Source organism: Taudactylus pleione, unplaced genomic scaffold (assembly GCF_031769625.1).
Source record: "Taudactylus pleione unplaced genomic scaffold, aTauple2 ptg000969l, whole genome shotgun sequence".
In the NCBI taxonomy this organism is placed as follows: Eukaryota; Metazoa; Chordata; class Amphibia; order Anura; family Myobatrachidae; genus Taudactylus; species Taudactylus pleione.
The window spans coordinates 400,780-421,894 of NW_028285370.1; the positions used below are offsets into that span (position 1 = coordinate 400,780).

Consider the following 21,115-nt stretch of genomic DNA (forward strand, 5'->3'; position numbering starts at 1 on the left):
GGGTCTCAGAAAAACGCCCTTCCCCCACACACCTGCCGGGCCGTAGGAGAAGGAAAGGGATAGTTATAAGCTGACAGTAAGGAGAATAAGTCACAGACAGGCAGCACTAGCAATAGTCACATACAATGCAGAAAAGTTATACTCACTGCACCTTCCGCTACAATCAACCGCCCAGATTCAGTGTCTGGGAGGGCTATAGCGCTGTGTACACTGTCCTTTAGCAGGGGAGAGGTACACAGGGGGACCGGTCCACTTGATACCGCCTGGGAGTCTGCGATGTGCCAGTAAAGATGGCCGCCGGAGACCTCAGAGGAGGAGTGGCCGAGAGATAAGAGCAGCTCAGCGACGCCAGACTCCTAGTTGAAAGGCGCGCTGAGCTGAGGAGCCGCTAGACAGGGAAGGCTGCCTCCCCTGGCTAGCAATTAACCCCCGGGTTGCCGGTCCCGCTACCAGCCTGATACCCTGGTGGTCTAGCGGACACGCGGGGTATTCCTCAATTGAGGGGGAGCCCGCCGCCGCCGCTAGCGCCTCCGGTCTGTCCCCAGAGACCGGAGGCTCCTGACTGCATTGAAGTATCCGCGGGCCGCCGCACGCGGCGACCCGCGGCTTACCTGATCCCCGTCGCGTCCGGCAGCAGTCAAGGGAGTCCCCAGAGCCCGGCTAGTACAGGCTCTGGGGTCCCGCCGCGATCCCCAGAGCTGTACTGGCGTCGCGGCGCCAGCGGGGAGAAGGAGCGGCAGCGTGGACGTCCTAAAGGACAGTCTGATGCTGCCGCTCTAACAGTGTAAAAAAAAAAGAAGAAAAAAATAAAAAATTTCTCTTTTAAAATAAAGCTTAGGGGCTGCTCCTGCAGCCCCACTGCGACAGGGTGACCCGACTCCGGCCGGGCACCAACTAAAACTGAGGTGCCTGTGGCCGGGGCGGGGTATAGAGGAGGACGGACCCAAGTGCATCCTGGGAGCAGCAAAGCTTTAACTGCGTGGTGCCCGTGGATCCAGATCCAGCTATACCCCAAGGTCAACCCTGTGGACCCCCTATGGACCCTGAAGTAGAAATTGGGGTTATATGAATTGACCTCAGAGATGCACAATAACTGATTTTGGAAGGGCATAAACGGACACCATGCAGGGGCATCTGCACTGCTGAGGCAGCAGACATCCCATGTGATCACAGGTAGCTCATTGCAGGAGTGGATTGCTATATCTGCAAGTAATGAGGTCCCTGCACACTAAAATACATTCCCTGATCATTTTTAATTTAGTATGCTGCTGTCAAATATTGGACGGTGACCCAGGACCTTTCCTGACTACCGGGATAGTTGGGAGATGCACCCTGCTCCATGCTTCCTTGTATTGGATGTCCTGAGCACTGGAACATGTTGCATTTCCAGGGTAGATGGAGAGGAAAGGGGTTGGAGCGCAGCCTGGTATTAGCCACCTCCATGACTGGGCCACTTGGGTGGACATAAGAGTTGCCTGCCAGCCCATGGTCCTCGATTTTCCATGTGCCACACATTAGATGACACATCCAATAAGCCAGTTTCTTTATCAAATCAATGAGATTTTCATAGCACTACAAATATAGTATATACACAGGGTGGTCCATAAGTGGAACACCCTTATAAAAAGGATATAAGAATACAGTGTCTACACATATGGGAGTGGGTGAAACCTTTTAGAATATGTCACCAGTATGGTGACCATCTTGAATGCAACTATTTTTTTTAATTGGGAAGGTAAGTCATGTGACATATCCAACAGATGCAGAATTTCTTAAGAAAAACAATGTTCTTCATTTTAACAAATCTTTATTCATGCTCGAGTTTTAACAGTTTATAGGATGATCAAAACCCATGAAACGCAGGAGAGGGGCAACACAGTCATCAGCTGTGACACAGATAAAGCTTTCAATAGTTTCATGGCCACATTTGAGCAGAATATTTTCTTTCAGGGCTTCAGCCCAGAATTTAACTATGTCTTCAATGCTTTATATCACACACTGATTTCTAACTATTTACTCTTTTCCACGCTACAAGACAGGGTTGCCCACTCTCACCGCTATTATTTAATTTAGCACTAGACCAGCTTATTAGATCTTACTTTAAAAGAGACCAGATGGCGAGGCATTAAGCTGGTGGGAACGGAAATCAAAATGTTCCACATTTGCCGATGACTATGTATAGGATGTTCAAAGTGCTGTCCACCATGTTACATTAAGGCTATTCTCTTCTCCCATTCCTGATGATACTTGTGCTCAGATTCAGCCAGACACGTTGGTCAAGGTTCAACGATTTGTTGTTGCAGATGGGGACAGGATAATCATATCACAGGGGAGGGGGTACAGATGGACAGCTCTTCCCTCTTGGTGCCCCTGCCTACACCATTCTTATCTGTCATATACGCACTTAAACTAGGGATGATCGGCGATCCGCAAAACCTTGGGATGCCGCTGTTGGGTCGCAAGGTTTTGTATTCAGCGGGCTTAACGCTGACAGAGAGCAGTCTGTCATGGCTCTCAGCCAATCAGCGTTAAGCCAATTTAATATGCACACAGGAAGCAAAAGATGGTGCCCGCCGTCCCCCTCTGCCTGACACAGCCGGCATCACCCCTGCCCCACAGAGAACGCAAACCTGCACTGAGGACACTGCCATTCCATGTACTGAGGACAGTCAACAACCCCGCTCTGCCAACATTGCTGTCACAGTAAGTGCACTATTTGTGTATCCATGTTGAAAATTGGAAGCTGAACTGCCACATGTTAGTGCCGCCCACTGTGTCACTTGGTTGCATCCAGCTAGCTGGCTGACTAAGCTTTTTGGAATTAACTAGATGAAAAAAAAAAAAAATTATAATAGTGAGGTGGTCAAAATTTATTGGAAGTTACTGGAAATAAATGTTATTGAGGTTAATACTGTAGGAACAAAAATAGGCCCATTTTATGCGATTTTAGCTGTTTTTATGATATTTTAAGAAAAAAAATCCAGATCCAAAACAAAAACAAAACACCAAAAAGGAAAAAAAATCCAAAACATGAGGGTCGGCGCACATCTCTAACTTAAACTGTACAATGTATCATAGGATATTGTTCTGAAGCAAAACAACGCTCAGTCATTCATCAAATCATCCCATCTTCTGTTCTGCACAGCAGATGGGACGATGCAATTAATGACAGTGCTGTTACATACAACATGCAACCATATATCACACCATTGTACGCTATCGTGCAGTGTATATGACGTGCGCAATGACAGTTACATCGCTGGGTTGCACCATGTAGACCCAGCTTTACTCCTATCCCTTACAGGAAGACATTACAGATTCAGCACAGTAAGAACAGACAACACCCGCCCATCGTACACAATTACATTTGTCTTTTTTTATGCAAGCACATTGAAATACAGAAAACTGATTGTTCTCTTTGGTATGCTCAGTACACTCAGCAAAACAAAGATCCCCAATTGAATCAGAGAACCAAACCTGTATCAGCTATGTACATGTGTGATGAGGGGAGGGAAGGTGGAGGTACAGCACAACACATAAGGGAGGGTGGGATAGGGAGGGAGAAAGCAGGAACCAAGACGACTGTCATAATTTACTTCTACCTTCTCCCTCAAAGATTTCAGTCTGAGCCAGACAACCCTGAGCCAGAATAAGGGCATAAAATGAGGCTGTTCGCTCCCAAACCTTCCCGAAGGATTTAGAGATGTCAATGATTCTAGTCAAGTATGCCATCTGATACATCTGCCATAGGCAGAGCTGCCATCAGAGATAGTGGTGCCCAGTACAAACGAAACAAGCAGGGTCCCAAACCTCCTTAATTCACTAATCTATTGGGAATGGTTCTCACACCATACTCTGTGCCCAATGCAGATATGGACGCTATCACACAGCCGCAGGGAAGTAATATGCAATGCAGCAGGTGGTGAGTGTAGGACAGACACCTCCTGCATACATCTGCCATCCCAGTGCTGAGCCTGTAGACCAGGGGTGGCCAAACTCGGTCCTCGAGAACTACCAACCGTTCACGTTTTCCAGGTCACCCAGCAGGTGCACAGGTGTAGTCATTACTCACTGACACATTTTGAAAGATCCACAGGTGGAGCGAATTATTTCACTTGTGATTCTGTGAGGAAACCTGGGAAACGAGAACTGTTGGTAGCTCTCGAGGACAGAGTTTGGCCACCCCTGCTGTAGGCGCTTCGGATCACCATGGAGACCATTGATCGCCGCCCTCGGCCAGTCTGTGTAAGCCAAAGCTTACTTAGCTTGGACATCAAAGTCTGCGCACGACGACAGATTCTGGCCTTGGCACGGCTACAAAACGGGGGCGACACTTCCCCAGTTTGTACAACAGTCTAATCCATTTTCAAGATTTTATCAAATTCTTTTGCACAACTACATTTTATAGTTATGGAGAGAATCTGCACTAAGCTGGCAGAAGAGACCTCAGACATCTAAAACCCCCTGGTACTGGTAAACCTGCAGCATATACTGGTTCGGGTTGGGTACAGGATGCCGGCGTTTGAGATCCTGGCAGTCAAGATGCAGACACCGGCATCCCGACAGGGTTAGGATACAGACACCTGTTGGCCAGTATCCTAACCCTACCCCCCCCCCCCCACCCCCCTTAGTGCCTAACCCTACCCCGCTATTTACCTTCAGGATGCCAGGATTCTGACAAGTGACGATATTTCGGTGCTGGTAGGCCAAGCACTGGCATCCCCTGTGCTGGGATATTGACCGGACCCCACTGGTTCATTTACAAACAGAAAATCTTCAGCAAAGCATTGAACACTCATACAATCACTATAAGACCAGTAATAATCATGGCTGTTTATTGCTTAATATTAAAGACAAACTGGTGTCAGTCAGTGCTCTGTCTTGAGAAACATTTTTAAACACATTTTAAAAAACTGTACATAAAAACAGCTTCATTATTTTAATGTAGGACCTAGCCCGTAACAGAACTGGTCAAAGCATTAAACCGCAGACCCCAAAGAATTAAAAACAAGGAGCAGCAGCAACATACCATATTTACCAGACTATAAGCCACAAAACCCAATGCTCACCCCCAAGGAAGGAAAGGAGAGTACCGAGATAAACACAGGCAGTCTTATATGGCGGCAAGTGATCTTCATAGAGTCTGCTGGATCCCATAGGTCAGGCTATTTACAAAGACTTTATTCATAGAATGACAAGTTAGAAATGGACAATTATCACATTAAAATAAGACAAACCTACTATATATATATGCAGCAATGTGACAAATTATACAAGGGGCACCTATAGGGCATAGTGTACATTCATTTATTAGGCCTCTGCTTTTTATTGATGTGCTTGCTGGCCTGTTCCTCCATCTGCATGGCCAGGCGCAAGGATGACACACTCTCTGCAAAGAGGTAAATGCACATTTGTTAGATTAGACATTGCATCTATATAGTAACCTGTACAATCCAAGCAATGTTAGGCCTCCACAGTATCTAGTAACAAAGGTCCTGAAGGAGTAAAAGACACTGGGCCACATACTGAGATTTATGCAATGGCAATACTTACACAGACTGGCTTTCATACTGTGCAGTGACTGGTTTGCTATTCCGCTCGCACAGTGAGTGACAAGTAGTCAGCATTTAGGGGTGGTAATATGGGGGGGGGGGGGGGGGGTTAGGAAAATGCATGCGTGCCTGACAATTTACAGGCAGTTTCATGGGATTTGCAGAAATTAGCCATTGAGAACTCCTTGTCAGTGTGTCCGTTCTCAGTGTGTCAGGAGAGGCGCAGGGTTGGAGACAGGTTAGACATGACTGAGAGGATCTGCATCGATGTAGCCAATATTTATGCTGTTGCATGTCATTGTACGGCAGCAGTGGGCATCCCTATACTCAGCTAAGATTTTGAAGACATCAGCATATTTTTGCTATTGTGAACTGCGAGTTCGCAACTGAAATCTTGGAATCAGGCACACTGATCAGAAGTAACCCGAGGCCAGAATCTCTGAGCAGCCACAACACACCAGGGAATCCCCAGGGCACAGCAAGTGCCGCTGTCCTATTACATCCAGCTGTCAGGGGATGACCTTGATCTGGCCACGTGCAATAGATTCATGGACCTGCAGTATAGTCAACCTCTGATTCCTGCTTGTATTGTGGCAAGTTATTGGTACAGGCTTTCCACACTAAAGAGCATTAACAAAATTGAAGGAAAGGAAAAAAAACATACATACATACATACATACATACATACATAGTACTGTGCAAACGTTTTAGGCAGGGGTGGAAAAAAAGCTGCAATGTAAGAATGCTTTCAAAAATAGAAGTGTTTAGTGGTATTTCTATCAATTAACTAAATGCAAAGTGAATGTACAAAAGTAAAATCTAAATCAAATCAATATTGGGTGTGACCACCCTTTCCCTTCAAAACAGCATCAATTCTTCTAGGTACACTTGCATAGTCAGGGATTTTGTAGGATTATAGTCAGGTGTATGATTAACCAATCATACCAAACAGGTGATAATGATCATCATTTTCATATGTAGGTTGAAACAGTCATTACCCAAAACAGAAACAGCTCTGTAGGAGGTTTAAAACTGGGTGAGGAGCAGCCAAACTCTGCTACAAAAGGTGAGGTTGTGGAAGACCATTTCATGTCACAGGTCATACACTATGGCAAGACTGAGCACAGCAACAAGACAAGGTAGTTATACTGCATCAGCAAGGTCTCTCCCAGGAAGAGATTTAAAAGCAGACTGGGGTTTCAAGATGTTCTTTTAAAGAAGCACAAAGAAAGGTGTCCATTTTACCCCATACTGGATGTTCATTAATACCCCTTTTACACCGGAGCTAAAACCCGGGTTTTTGAAGGGTTAACCCGGGCAGCTCCCTGGTGTAAAAGGGGAGAGGGTTGGATCGCCGGGTCGAGTGACCCGGCAATCCAACCCAGGTAACTAGCAGGGTTTAACACGGGCGTAGCCCGTGAAACCCTGCTATGAGAACAGCGCACTCCGGGTCACGATGACCTGGAGTGCGCTGCTAGCCAGCCGATTGGTCCGGCTTCAGTGGCGCTTGGAGATGACGTCATCTCCGAGCGACCACTTTCACTCCGCAAAAGCCGGGTCTATGCAGACCCGACTGCGGTGTGAGCGGCGCTGACTCGGGAATATCCCGAGTCGGCGCCGGCAAAATTCCTGGTCTGATCCGGATAGGAACTTTGTTCCAACTCCGAGTCAGACCCAGAATTTAGGTGGAAAAGGGGTATTATTCTACTTGAGTATCTTGGCAGATCAAAGCAAACTGCAATAAGTTTGAGGGAAGACTAATCTACTTGCAGTCAGAATGGCTGTTGGAGCCAAAACCCCCAACTTTAGATGTCAGATATTTAAAAAGGGCCCTCTAACTCACCACTCAGTGCAATGAGGACTCTAGAGCGCTCCTGGATGAGGTACTCCGCTTGCATCACAAAACTCTCCATGTCATAATCCGGTTGCTCCGTCATCTCCAACAAGCTCGTCCATTCCGGCTCTTTCTGCAATAAGACGAATCCACACACAGTCACTGACATGCAAGTGGTTCCCCATATCTGGCTCGATGGGAGACATGCAGTCTATGTCAAGACAGTCTGAGTCAGCAGTTACAAAGGTCTACCTTATCCATGTATGGCAGTAGGTGGGAGCATGATTTAACCACTAGGAGGCGCTTTTCCATGACTGTCTAAACAATTTATGCCCCTGACTTTTTTTTTTAAATAAACCAAACACAAATAAAATGTATACATGAAAATATATGAGATATGGTAAGAACTTATCTCTATTTCTATTAAGTCCATAGGGTTCCACAGGATACCTTGGGGTATAGGTGATGACGTCAGGCATCGGGCACCATAGAGTTAAGTTTCAGCCTCCCAGGATGCACTAAGGTCGCCCTCCTATACCCCGCCCCGAGCCAAGGCATCTCAGTTAGGTACCAAGCCATAGGCCGGAGGAGAAGGAAGAGAGAGAAGAAAGATCTGGGGACACACAAGAACCACATTCTCACCAGAGGGAGACGGAAAAACCGGTGACCAGAGTAAAGCCCATCTGCAGCACAGGTGCGACAGGGCGGGAGTCCTGTGGAACCCTATGGACTTCGTAGAAAGAGAGATAACAAGGGTAAGTTCTTACCATCTCATATTTTCTACTTCAGGGTCCATAGGGTATCCACAGGATACCTTGGGGATGTCCCAAAGCAGTATCCTTTAAGGGTGGGGACGCTCCTGTGCTGAAAGGAGAATCCGCCGCCCGAAGGAAGCATCCTGGGAGGCAAAGGTGTCAAACGCATAATACCTCACAAAAGGTATGGACAGAGGACCACGTAACAGCCTTGCAGATCTGTACTGCAGAGGCACCACGTCGAGCTGCCCACGAAGGACCGACAGACCTAGTGGAATGAGCCTTCACAGAAGGAGGAACCGGTAGACCTTCATGAAGATAAGCTTCAGAAAATAGCCATACGGATCCAGGCTGCCAAAGTTTGCTTTGAAGCAGGCCAACCCTTTTTACGGAAGCCATAGAGGACAAAGAAGGCGTCCGACTTCCTAAACGAAGAAGTGCGGTCAACATATGTCCTTAAGGCCCGCACAACATCCAAAGTGGCCTCACCCACTGAAAGGCCGGGTGGGTTAAAAGCTGGAACAAACTATTTCCTCATTAACATGAAACCGGGAAACAACTTTAGGAAGAAAATCAGGACGAGTGCGTAGCACTGCCCTGTTCCCATGAAAAATCAAGAAAGGGGGTCTACAAGAGCCCCTAAATCCGAAACACGTCTGGCCGAAGCTATGGCCAGAAGGAAAACAGTCTTAGCTGTAAGCCATTTAAGATCCACTGAGCCCAGTGGTTCAAACGGCGGTCCTTGGAGAGCTCTCAGGACCACAGCCAAGTCCCAAGGTGCAACGGGTGGAACAAAAAGGCGGCTGGATTCGCAGAACGCCCTGCATAAAGGTGCGTACATCAGGGATTGTAGCAATCCTACGGTGAAACCAGACAGACAGGGCAGAAACCTGCACCTTCAAAGAAGCAAGGCGAAGCCCGTGGTCTAGTCCCGCTTGTAGGAAGGAGAGTACACGAGAAAAACAAAACTCCCGCGGTGCATAACCTCTCGGTCGACACCACTGGAAGAACGTATGCCACACGCAATGGTATATTCTCGCGGAAGATGGTTTCCGAGCTCTTAACATGGTTCGCACCACCGAGCTGGAAAACCCCCTGGACCTTAACATGGCCGTCTCAACAGCCACGCCGTCAAAGACAGCAGAGTCAGGTCCGGGTGAAGACAAGGACCCTGTGATAGAAGGTCCGGTCGGAGCGGTAAGCGCAGAGGACTGTCCACAGACAGACCCTGAAGGTCTGAGAACCAGTGCCGTCTGGGCCATGCGGGAGCTATCAAAGAGACGTGTCCCTCCTTCCCGTTTGAATTTCCGGATTACCCGTGGAAAAAGGGAAACCGGAGGAAATAGGTAAGCAAACCGGACGTCCACCAGACGGACAGAGCATCCACCAGAGACGCCTCTTGTGCGAGATCCGTACACCGGCAACTTCTTGTGCCGGTACGCCATGAGGTCGATCTCTGGAAGACCCCACCTGTCCACCAGCAGTTGAAAAACGTCCTGGTGCAGAGTCCATTCCCCTGGATGAACGTCCTGGCGACTGAGAAGTCCACCTCCCAGTTTAGCACTCCCGGGATGACAGACGATATGGCCGGAAGATTGCGCTCCGCCCATACCAGGATCCGAGACACCTCTACGAGAGCCGCCCGACTTCAGGTTCCTCCTTGCCGGTTTATGTAGGCCACGGTGGTAGAGTTGTCCGACTGGACCTGCACTGGGTGACCTTGGAGAACCCGATGTGCTTGCTGGAGAGCACTGAAAACCGCTCGGAGTTCCAAGATGTTTATTGGAAGCTCTGCTTCTGCCAGAGTCCACCTGCCCTGGAACAAGTGTGGACCAGAGACCGCTCTCCAGCCCCTAAGACTGGCGTCCGTTGTTAACAGGACCCAATTCGCCACCCAGAACGGACGACCCTTGTTGAGGTGGGTCGTCTGCACCACCAGGCTAGAGACAGCCGAACCTCCGGAGTGAGCACCAACGTCTGGGACTTCAGACTCTGAGGCAGTCCATTCCATTTGGACAGGATCAGGTGCTGCAGAGGTCTGGAGTGAAACTGGGCATATTCCACCATGTCGAACACCGACACCATGGATCCCAGTAACCTCATTGCCGAGTGCAGAAACACCCGGCGGCTCTGCAGACAACTGCGCACCCTCGACTGTAAAGCAGAGATCTTTTCCCCCCGTCACAAAGATCCGTTGCTGTCCCGAGTCCAATAAGGCTCCGAGATGCAGAATCCACTGAGACGGGATCAGGGTGGACTTCTGCCAGTTTATCAACCAGCCGTGCCGTTGCAGTAGCGCAATGGTCAGGTCCAAGTGGCGCAGAAGGAGCTCCGGAGATCCCGCCACTAAGAGAAGGTCGTCCAAGTACGGCAATATGCGGACTCCCTGCAGCCGCAGGGAAGCTGCCATGACAGCCATCACCTTGGTGAAAACACGTGGTGCTGTCGCCAGGCCAAAAGGTAACGCCCGGAACCGAAAATGGTTGCAGCGGATTGCAAACCTGAGGAACTGCTGATGGCGCAAAAGAATAGGGACATGCAGGTAAGCGTCCTGTATGTCCAATGACACCATGTAGTCCCCAGGTTCCAGCGCCAGAATAATGGACCGAAGGGTCTCCATTCAAAACTTCGGCACCCGCAAAGACTTGTTGAGAATCGGACGAAACGACCCATTGGGTTTCTGCACCAAAAAGAGATTGGAATAGAAACCCTGGCCCCTCTGGGAGAATGGAACAGGCACTATAACTCCAGCCTGGAGCATAGTGTGCAACACCTTCCGCAGCTCCGTGGCTTTGTTCCGGTCTGATGGTAGACCAGTGGTGAAGAATCGAGCCGGGGGTCTGTGCCGGAAGGAGAGGTCATACCCGTGTGAGACCACCTCGAGAACCCAAGTGTCCGTCGTGGTGACCGACCAACACCGGGCGAACTGCAGCAGGCGGCCTCCCACTTTGGGATCCCCCAAAGGGATCCCGGACGTCTGGTACTCCAGGCCTGCTTTCGGGGCTTGGCCGATTTCTTGGGGCCAGCCTGTCGGGGAAAGGACTGTGCTTTAGGCCTACCCTGGGCCCTATAAGGCCGACTTACCTGAACCGGAAGGAAATGCAGCAGACGGGAGACATGCAGATTTGGCTGCCGCCAGCGTGGCTGCAATTTTGTCCAGGTCCGGTCCAAAGAGAACTTCTCCGTTAAAAGGCAACGCTTCCAAACCCTTTTTGGAATCCGCGTTCGCCTTCCAAGATCGCAACCACAATGTGCGACGAGCAGCCACAGCTGCCGAAGAAATTCGAGACGCCAGGGTACTAATATCCAAGGCCGCTTCGTTGATATAAGTGGCCGAATCCCGGAGATTGCCAATCAACTCAGTCTGCTCAGCCGAACAGTCGGAATCGAAGGACGCCTCCAACGTATCAGCCCAGCGCTCCGGCAACCCAGCAAATGGCCATAGCTGGCCGCGCTGCCCCCCCGCAAGGGAATAGACGGACTTCAGGCATATCTCCACCTTGCGGTCCGTAGCATCCTTAAGGGAGGACATGGATGGCATGGGTAACGTGGCACTACGGACAAGGCGTGTCACATGAGAATCCACCTGTGGAGAGGATTCCCACTTAGCAAAATAATTGTCCGCAAACGGATACGCCACTGCTAAACGCCTTTGAGGCTGAAATAGTTTGCCTGGCTGTTTCCGCGCTTCCTCCAGGTGGTCAACTAATTGCCCCGAAAGAGGAAACACTGTGGCATCTCCCTTAACATCCTTGAAAAAGGCGTATTTGGACTTTGATACCGGAGGCTCCTCATCCTCAATAACTAAAGCAGTACGGACTGCACGAATAAGGCCAGGTATATACACCTTAGACTTAGCGTCCGACTCTTTAGGACGGGGAGGTTCCTGGTCAGAAAGATCCAGAATCTCCCCATCATCGGACGTCCCGTCGTCATCCTCATAAGGAGCAGACAGACGCCACCGGCTGCTTGTGAGGCCGCATCACAGACTCCCCTTGTAACACATCCGACAAGTGCTGTACAGAGCTTGTTAAGGAATTAACTCACTCAGGCTCATGAGAGACCTGAGGGGAAATAGGGAGACTGTGGGGTACCATCAGTTGTCTCGGGAACCCCTGCATGGGTGACGACACCACTGACTGCTGGGACACACTCATCTGAGTGAAGGCAGGCTGTGAAGCTAACTGGCCCACAAGGGTTGTAAGCGCTTTGGCAAAACAAGCCCAGGGCGGCTCTTGTACCGGAGCCGTGACCGAAATCGGTCGCGTCAACGAATAACACAGTCGACAGTCCCTCCGCACTACAGTCCCCCTCCGCTATAGGTACCTTGCATGTAGTACATAAAAGCTGGAGAGGAAAATCACTTTCAGACATGATGGCAAGTATGTGACCCCTCTCACTGATACTCGTTAGTATACTGTGAGACCACCCTGCAAGCACCGCACCGCAAGGGCTTTAGCAGAAAGATCAGGGACAGTGAAAAGCTGACAGAAGAAAATGAAAGTACAGGCAGCAGACGCTAGCATAGGTCACATTCAATGCAAAGAAATCAATTCCTGCACTATCAGCGCTGATCCTCAACTACACAGACTCAGAGCCTGGTAGGACACAGCGCTGCATACACAGACCGCGATGCCACCGTTCATCAGCGTCCAGCAGCGCTCACCATGCTTCTTCCAAAGATGGCCACCGAGGAGCAGAGAGGAGGCCGGCCTGGGGGAGGAGCGCTGACACAGGACCAGTCAGCTAGAGCAGAGGGCTGTGTGCAGCGGGGGAGGCGCCGGCTGTGAGACAGGGAAGGCGCGCTGCCCTGGCATGCATTTAACCCCTGGGACGCCGCAGCGCTACCGCTCTGCCGCGGTCCTGCTGTCCCAGGGGAGTAGTGGAAGCGCAGGCCAGTACCTGGCTCCACGCTGCAGCCAGTCCCCAGGGAGCCCCCTGCCTGGGGACTCTGGACCATGTATCAGCGGGGGCCCACCACGGGACCCTACCGCTTACCTCGTTGTCCCCCTTGATTCCGGCCATGGTCCTAAACATCTGGGGTCACCGCTAGCTGTGACCCCAGATGCCTACCAGCATCCCCGGATCGGTACAGGCGTTCTGGTACCGGCGGGGGTGTAGGGAAGACAGCATGGACGTCAGGACTGATTGTCCATGCTGTACTTCCATGATGTGCACCCACAGCTGCATCGAAGAAATTTCAGGGACTCTTCATGGCCCCCCTCCGGCCAGGCACCAAACTAAACTGAGATGCCTTGGCTCGGGGGCGGGGTATAGGAGGGGGACCCTAGTGCATCCTGGGAGGCTGAAAGCTTTAACTCTATGGTGCCCGATGCCTGACATCATCACATATACCCCAAGGTATCTTGTGGATACCCTATGGACCCTGAAGTTGAAAAAAATAGATTTGACATGCAGTTGGTACAGTAATAGCATTTTTACTTGTGCTTGGGAGTTCATTGGAGGTAATCTTGGCTATCCCAGTATAAATCACAATTGTTTAAACCACAAGTGAATTAAGCCAGCAACATTTGAAGAAAAAAAACAAACAATGGAACACCGGTACCAAGACTAGTGGGTAAGAGGTCATTCTAAGCCAGTTTACACATGGCGTGCCGTCACACCACACTAGTGAGCAGGAAGCCCTACCAGCACAGCAGCCGAGTGCAACCAACTTTCCAGAATATAACCGCTGCCAAACTTACCTGTACCAATTCCTTCAGCTCCTCCACCGCCTTCTCTTCCACCTCCCCAATCCGGCTCAGTGCATCCTGGAAACTGTTCATGTGGGAAGAGAGTTCTTCGTCCTTAAGGGAGAGCTGAAGAAAGAACAAAGAGTTCAGTCACTTTACAACAGCTGAGCTGCTCCCTTACAGATTGTAGAAGAATATTCCATCCTAGGGCCCATCTGCGTCCACAAGAACCTGCAAGGCAGCTCTGTACAGATTTCAGTTATCAGAGTTTGGGAGTGGAGAAAGTATTATTCTATGAAGGTGTCAGGTCATGATGTCTAATCTCTGTGCAGTGCTCCCGTCTGCAGATAAGGTGTAAATATAGTTCGTGGTAAAATATTCTACAACAAGATAGTTTGGGTGGGAGGAAAAGCATTCCATGTGCATCAGTTATTTCAGAACAGCAAGACAGCAGCTCCCACTTGAGCCATTTCATACAATTATACAGAGACGTTGGAGCCCCTACACAGCCAGATTTAAACCCACGCAATGTACTGAACGTTTATCATAGAGTAATCCCCTTTCAGCCTCTTGTAGTTGGGGAGTTCCCAGTCACAACCCTGAAATCCAGCACTAGACATGTGGCGTGACGACGGGTCTTTGTACAGTGACCACAGGCACGGCAGGTACCGGTGTCACCTACATCATCCTGGAACTCCAGCCCTCCCAGAGTGGACTCAGACTCATCACTATGCTCAGTTTCCATCTTCTGATTATTGGTGCCTTCTGCACTGTAAGGACTCAGCTCTTTCACCCTGGGATAAACAAACAATTATTAATGGAATAAGAAAAAAAGTCATCTAATAGACAGAAGGATTCTGGGCGCATACCTGTCTGCGTATCTAAGAGTATTGAGCGTGTACTCGCACGAGTTGAACCCCGGAGACAGCATAGCGATCTGCAGGTAACACAATAAGTGACAGAATTATCTCCAGACTTGGTGTAGATTAAAATCTAGAGTCTGCACAGGACAAGCAACGAGGGTCTCACAAGATGTACTCTAATACTGTACTCCCACTAGTACGGGAAAACCATCCACTATGTAATCATATTCTAACATCTATTTATAGGTTTCCATGAACAGACACTGCGGTATACTGAGGACAGACTATAGGGGGTCAGAGAGCACACCCAGGGGGTCAGACCCAGTGTATATTGCAGTATAATTACCATGCACGTTCTGGAGTTCTCTCCAATAAAGGAATCTCTCAGGATTTGGGTTAGTTTGCTCTCCCGGAATGGGGTGTGCGCCTTATTCTGTCCCAATGCTCTGATGCATTCCTACAGCACAGCGACAGGAAAGCATTAAGCAGATTACAGACATTGACACCAATAGCCCAGAACAGAGGTCATGTCAGGATTTCCATTTTTAATTATTTTTTTTTTTTTTTTTTTAAATGTGAGCAAAATTTTAAGCAGAGTTTAGTAGTGTGTGAGGTGACCATATAGTGCACATGTATGGGGCAACATCATACGGCACATCCTACATAACCAGACATAGCAAATTACCTTCATTATCTTATCCAGCCAATAGGCCATCACCATTAAATATAGATTACATTCTATACAGGTAACTCCTAACACCAATATAACCCTATGACGCCCTCTAGAGGTCATGGGGTTAAAAAGTGTGGCCAAGCACCAGAGAGGATGTTGTCTAGAACCCAATAAGTTGCTTAATTAAAACCATAAATATTCTTACATCATACCAGTTATGTCAGAAGGTGCTTATCTATCCCGTATTTTATGGAAACACTTGCATTGTGGAACAGACAGATCCAGATAAAATGTTCTCAAACAATGCAGGAAGATGCTTAAGTCCAATGTGGCTTTACCTTCAAGGCCAGAAGACTGCGATTTATCTCCGCTCCTTCCATACGCGTTGTGCGGTCCGCGCTGGCTGTATCAGCACCGCGCTCATTCCCAGCCAGATCCACCAGGGAAAACTTGCCATGAAGCTTCCCTCTCCGGCGCAGGATGATCTGTAAACAGGCGTGGGAACGGGAAGAGCTGCTGTTTGCAAACGTTTGCCCCGAAGTCCTATGAAAAAAATAAATAAAACGGACCATCACAAAACCTCAGGATAAAACCTGGAAACCGGGCAGGAAGGTAGTACAGCTGGAGAACATAGCTGATGCCACCAATATGAAGTGTTCTGTGGTAGCCTCGGTCACCTGCCCATGCAAGTACAGCGCCCAATGATTACACACCTGCAGGCACTGCCGATCTCAATCATTTTAAAGACATCTTCCGCACAGGTTACCTCTTTCTCCACCAGTCCTACAACCTGCACCTGCTGCTTTGCATCTTCCAAGACGCGAAGTTTTGCTTTTTTGTTTAAAAGATCAAATACCTAAAATGTACAGAAATATTCAGAAGGTGAGAGATGATAAAAAATAAAATAGGATTTTTATACGTCCTGTAAAATCAGTTTCCCTGAATCCATTTGGGGGGGGAACACTGCTGTACCATGGGGTATAGAGGGCGCTAGTCCTGGAGCAGGGCACAACTACACTACAAACTCTTTGCGCCAACTGCTCCCCTGAAAAGACAGTTTTCTACTAACAAAGCCTATGCTAGAATCTCCCTGGCTGGCTCCCGTGTCCCAGCAACATCACAGCGGTGCAGCAGCAGCCTCTGATGGACATGATGACCGCGGCAGTCTGGAAGCCTCGCCCCCTTTGATGAAATACTGTGATTCGCGGGCATGTCCACCCCCTTTAGAAAAGCTGGTACTGTAACAGGTAGACAAGTTTGTGCACGCTTAGGGCCAGATTCAGACCCGGACGCAACGCTGCGCTCGCTATGGGCGATTGTCGCTTGTCTGCACATGTGACAAAATGCGCATGACGAGTCAAAGCGATTGGGAAGCGATCGCTCGGATGATACAGAAGGCCCTCTAGTTTGAAAGAATGTGCCGTTTGTGGGTGGTGACAGGAGAAGGTCGTGGAAAACGGGGGAGTGGTGGTGCGAATGCAGGCGTGTCAGCGGCAAAACAACGTTTTATGGGTGTCCATAATTACAAGACTGCGCCATTGTACATGTCACCTGGCTTAATTTTTTTTTTTCAACTGAAGCACTCAGTGCTTGTGGTAGGGTAGGGTCTACCACAAGCACTGCGTATGCCTCCGATGGTTCCCGATGTTACATACATTTCCTGGAAATGACGTGCATAACGAAGGGCAAGTGGGCATCATTACTGGCTTGCGAGGAGTATGCCACGACAGAGGGTCTTGCTGTGCGAACGCGGGATTTGCATACCTGCCTCCCTGGCAGCTGCGTGCGAGCACAGCGCTGCGTCCGGGTCTGAATCACCCCTTCAATCTCTCTCCTTCCACTTGTCCCCCTCTTCCTTTATCGCTCTCCCTTTCTACCCTCTCTCCCCCTCCCCCCTTTCACTCTCTCAGGGGTCTATTCACAATGTTAATTATTGGGGTCCGTTCGGTCCCAGTTATAATTAGCATTCTAACTATGCGAACGCCAGAGTAATTCATCATTGATCAGGATTCATCATCCGAAAATCAGCCCTCTCAAAGTGTTTCACTGCTCCTTTCGGAGAAGTGAATCTTTTCACTGCTCCTTTTGGAGCAGTGAGATAAGTGAGCATGCGTGACCTACAGGTCACACATGCGCACAAGAGCCCCGACGTCCAGCGGAAGGACCCGGCCAGAGTCATCAAAAAATATTCCCTCGTCGCAATCCAGGATTCCTCTCATAGGGAAGGAGTGGGTTGCGAGCCCCGAGTGGGAGCAATCGCCATATGCTTCCGCACTCAAGCTTGATGAATTCTGTCCCCCATACTAGTGTATGGGGGACAGCGGGCCATTCCTCGAGAGGAAGGTAAGCAGGAGATAGCTGTGATATCTCCTGCTTTACCTTCTTTATGAATGGCGATAATTTTTATGAAAGCAGGGGAAAAAAAGCGATGCATAGGCCAATATATATGGCAATTTTATTGATGGGTCTTAATCCGGCTCTGTTCAAGGGTGGGGACGCTCCTGAGCAGAGAGGAGAATCAGAAGACCAAAGGAAGCATCCTGAGAGACAAAAAAGGTATCAAAGGCATAGAACCCAAGAAAGGTGTGGACAGAAGACGACGTCGCCGCCTTACGTTCAGCGGAGGCGCCACAAGGCGTTGCCCACAAGGGACCCACCGAGCGAGTGGAAAGAGCTGTGACAGAAGCCGGTACAGGAAGGTCTGCCTGTGAGTAGGCCTGTGAGAAAGCCATACGCATCCATCTGGCCAGCCATTCTTGCGGAATCCATAGAGAACAAATAAAGTATGTTTTCCGAAGAGAGTTGGTACGGACCACGTAGATCCGGAGGGCCCGGACAACATCCAATGAGGCCTCACCTGCCAAAAGGTCTGGTGAGTGAAAGGCCAGTACTACAATTTCCTTATTAATATGGTAACGAGAAACAACTTTGGGTAGAAGAAAAAAAAAAAAAAAAAAAAAAAAAACAGGGCAGATTCCAAGAACAGCCCTGTCCCGATGAAAATTTAGATCAACTGGAAAGCGCCCCCAAGTCTGACACCCTACCAGCAGAAGCTATAGCTACAAGAAAGTCTTCGCTGTGAGCCACTGGAGTTCCACAGATCCCAGACGTTCAAATTGAGGGCCCTGAACGGCCTTGAGAACCACTGACAAATCCCACGGAGCCACTGGTGGGACCAAAAGGAGGTTGTATACGGAGGACACCCTGAACTGAAAGAAGGTGTGGACATCCGGTGGAGAAGAAATTCTGCGCTGAAACCAAATGGATAGAGCAGAGACATGTACTTTCAATGAGCTAAGACGTAGTCCAAGGTCCAATCCAGCTTGACTCAAAAAGCCCTAAACTCCTGAGGGTCATAGTTCCAACTGTGTGCCACCTGAAGTTATGGATGCCACACTGAGCATAGTCTGGACCACAGGAGCGAGAAAACCCTATGGACCTCAGGAGGGATGTCTCAAGAGCCATGCCGTCAAAGACAGACCACCCAGGTCCAGGTGAAGGCAGGGACCCTGAGGCAACAGGTTTGGCCGTTGAGCAAGTAGAAACGGGGCCTGTATGGAGAGACTCTGAAGATCGGAGTACCTATGCCATCTGGGCCAAGCTGGTGCCACCAGCAGGACCGTGCCTCAGTCTTGCTTGAACTATCGAAGGACTCGAGGGAAGAGATATGCCTAATGAAAGGTCCACTTCACTGACAAGAAGTCTACGAAGGCGGCTTCGGCATCCCTTGTTCTGGACCCGTATACCAGCAGCTTGCAATTGTGTCTGGAGGCCATGAGGTCCACCTCTGGTAGGCCTCACCTGTCCACTAGCAGTTGAAAGACTTCTGGATGGAGAGACCATTCCCCTGCATGCACGTTGTGACGGCTGAAGAAGTCAGCTTCCCAATTGAGAACTCCCGGAACGAATACCGCGGAGATTGCCGGGATGTGATCTTCGGCCTATGTGAAAATGCGGGACACTTCTGTCATTGCCGACAGACTTAGAGTGCCTCCCTGGTGAATGATGTAAGAAGCCACTGCCATGGTGTTGTAGGACTGCACTTGAACAGGCTTGCCCTGAAGAAAGTCTTGAGCCAGAATGAGGGCCTTGCAGATGGTTCTGAGTTCCAATACATTGACTGGCAGAGTCGACTCGCCTTCCAGGGTCGTTTGACATCAGTAGTCTTGACCGGTCACTGCGCCCCATCCTCGGAGACTTGCGTCTGTTGTAAGAAGTACCCAGTCCGGGATCCAAAAGGGGCGACCCTTGGTCAGGTGGAACGTCTGTAGCCATCAGGAGGGGGACAGATGAACCTCTGGAGAGAGAATCATTGTCTCGGATCTGAACGGCTGAGGTAACCCGTCCACCTGGAGAGGAACAGGAGTTGTAGGGGTCTGGCGTGGAACTGAGCATATTCCACCATGTCGAAGGTGGATACCATGGATCCCAGAGTCTGCATTGCTGCATGAACAGTCACTCGACTACTGCATAGGAATCTGCGTAGCCATAGTTGGTGTGGAAATCTTGTCTGGCGTCCGGAAGATTCTCTGAGCTTGAGAGGTTGCTTCTCCAATATAACCCTTATGTGAGCTATATACGACTTCTGATCTCAGGAAGCACCTAAAGAGAGACTCCTCTAGGGGAGTCTTTCCAGGTCTCAATTGCTTTAGCCACTCTGGCAATAACCATAGTAGGGCGAGCAATAGTTCCTGTAAGAGAATAAACAGATTTAAAGCCAACTTCAATCTTTCTATCCGTAGGTTCCTTCAGTGAGGAAAGCTGTATGAATAGGCAATGTAGAAGATTTAACAAATATTGTAACATGGGAATTTACTGCTAGGGGAGTTTCCCAATTTGCACAATGAGCTGCAGGAAAAGGGTCATATTTGGTCAGGTGCTTTTGGGTCTGAAACTTCTTACTAGGTGTCTGCCAAGCTGCTGCCATGTGTCCAGCTAACTGATCAGAAAGGGGAACTTAGGGTTAGGCACCCCCCCCCTGGAGAGTTAGGCTAGGGAGGGTTAGGCACCCCCGGGGAGGGGGGGGGGGGGGCTTAGGGTTAGACACCCCCTCGGGGGACTTAGGTTTAGGCAGACGGGGAAGGGGGTGGTTAGGCACCCCTAAGGAGGGTTAGGTTAGTGTATACTTGCCTATCCACGATCGGGATTTCCAACGCTTCGAACTCTGCTCGTGTCGGGCTGCCGCTGACGGGAATCGAACCGCCGGCCTTGCGGCTGGCGATATTTCATACCCATTCCGTCTGCAATAGGTGGCCAGCACCTGACCTGGTGTAGTAGAACATCTAGCACATAGACCATCCTTAATTAAATCCTCCGGATTTAAAACCTGCTGCACAGGACTTGCATGAGAGCAGAATAGGTGCAGCAGTTTGTTTCTCTTGCCTTTGCTAGACATAGCAGCAGAGTAAATCAGCACAATATATGGCACTGGGCGAAGAACCAGAGCATTCTGGGAGCTCAAAAGCTCAACTGTTTGGTGTCCGATCCTTAACCACCACCTACACCCCAAGGTATCCCTGTGGATCCCTATGGACCCTGAAGAGGAAAGTAGATTGTCTAGTGCAGAGGTTCCCAAACACGGCCCTTATGGCACCCCAACAGTTCAGGTTTTAGTGATATCCATGGTTGAGAATAGGTGGTTAAATCAAATTGACTGAGGTACTAATTAAGTCACCTGTGCTCAACCATGGATCGCTCTAAAACATGAACTGTCTGGGAGCTTTGAGGACAGTGACTGGGAACCTC

The 21,115-nt window shown here is 49.5% G+C and overlaps 1 protein-coding gene across 1 annotated transcript in view; it reads right to left on the reverse strand.

The window, feature by feature from the left end:
* Positions 1-4,818: 4,818 nt before the first annotated feature.
* Positions 4,819-21,115, reverse strand: part of KIF2C (kinesin family member 2C) — a 38,557-nt gene continuing 22,260 nt past the window's right edge. Inside the window, exons 15-22 of the mRNA XM_088460679.1 lie at positions 16,084-16,226; positions 15,709-15,913; positions 15,044-15,154; positions 14,704-14,771; positions 14,517-14,628; positions 13,847-13,960; positions 7,396-7,519; positions 4,819-5,389 (exon numbers count right to left, since the gene is read on the reverse strand). Coding sequence (XP_088316805.1) covers positions 5,304-5,389; positions 7,396-7,519; positions 13,847-13,960; positions 14,517-14,628; positions 14,704-14,771; positions 15,044-15,154; positions 15,709-15,913; positions 16,084-16,226 — 963 coding nt within the window. The 3' untranslated portion in view covers positions 4,819-5,303. The remainder of the gene's footprint in view (positions 5,390-7,395; positions 7,520-13,846; positions 13,961-14,516; positions 14,629-14,703; positions 14,772-15,043; positions 15,155-15,708; positions 15,914-16,083; positions 16,227-21,115) is intronic.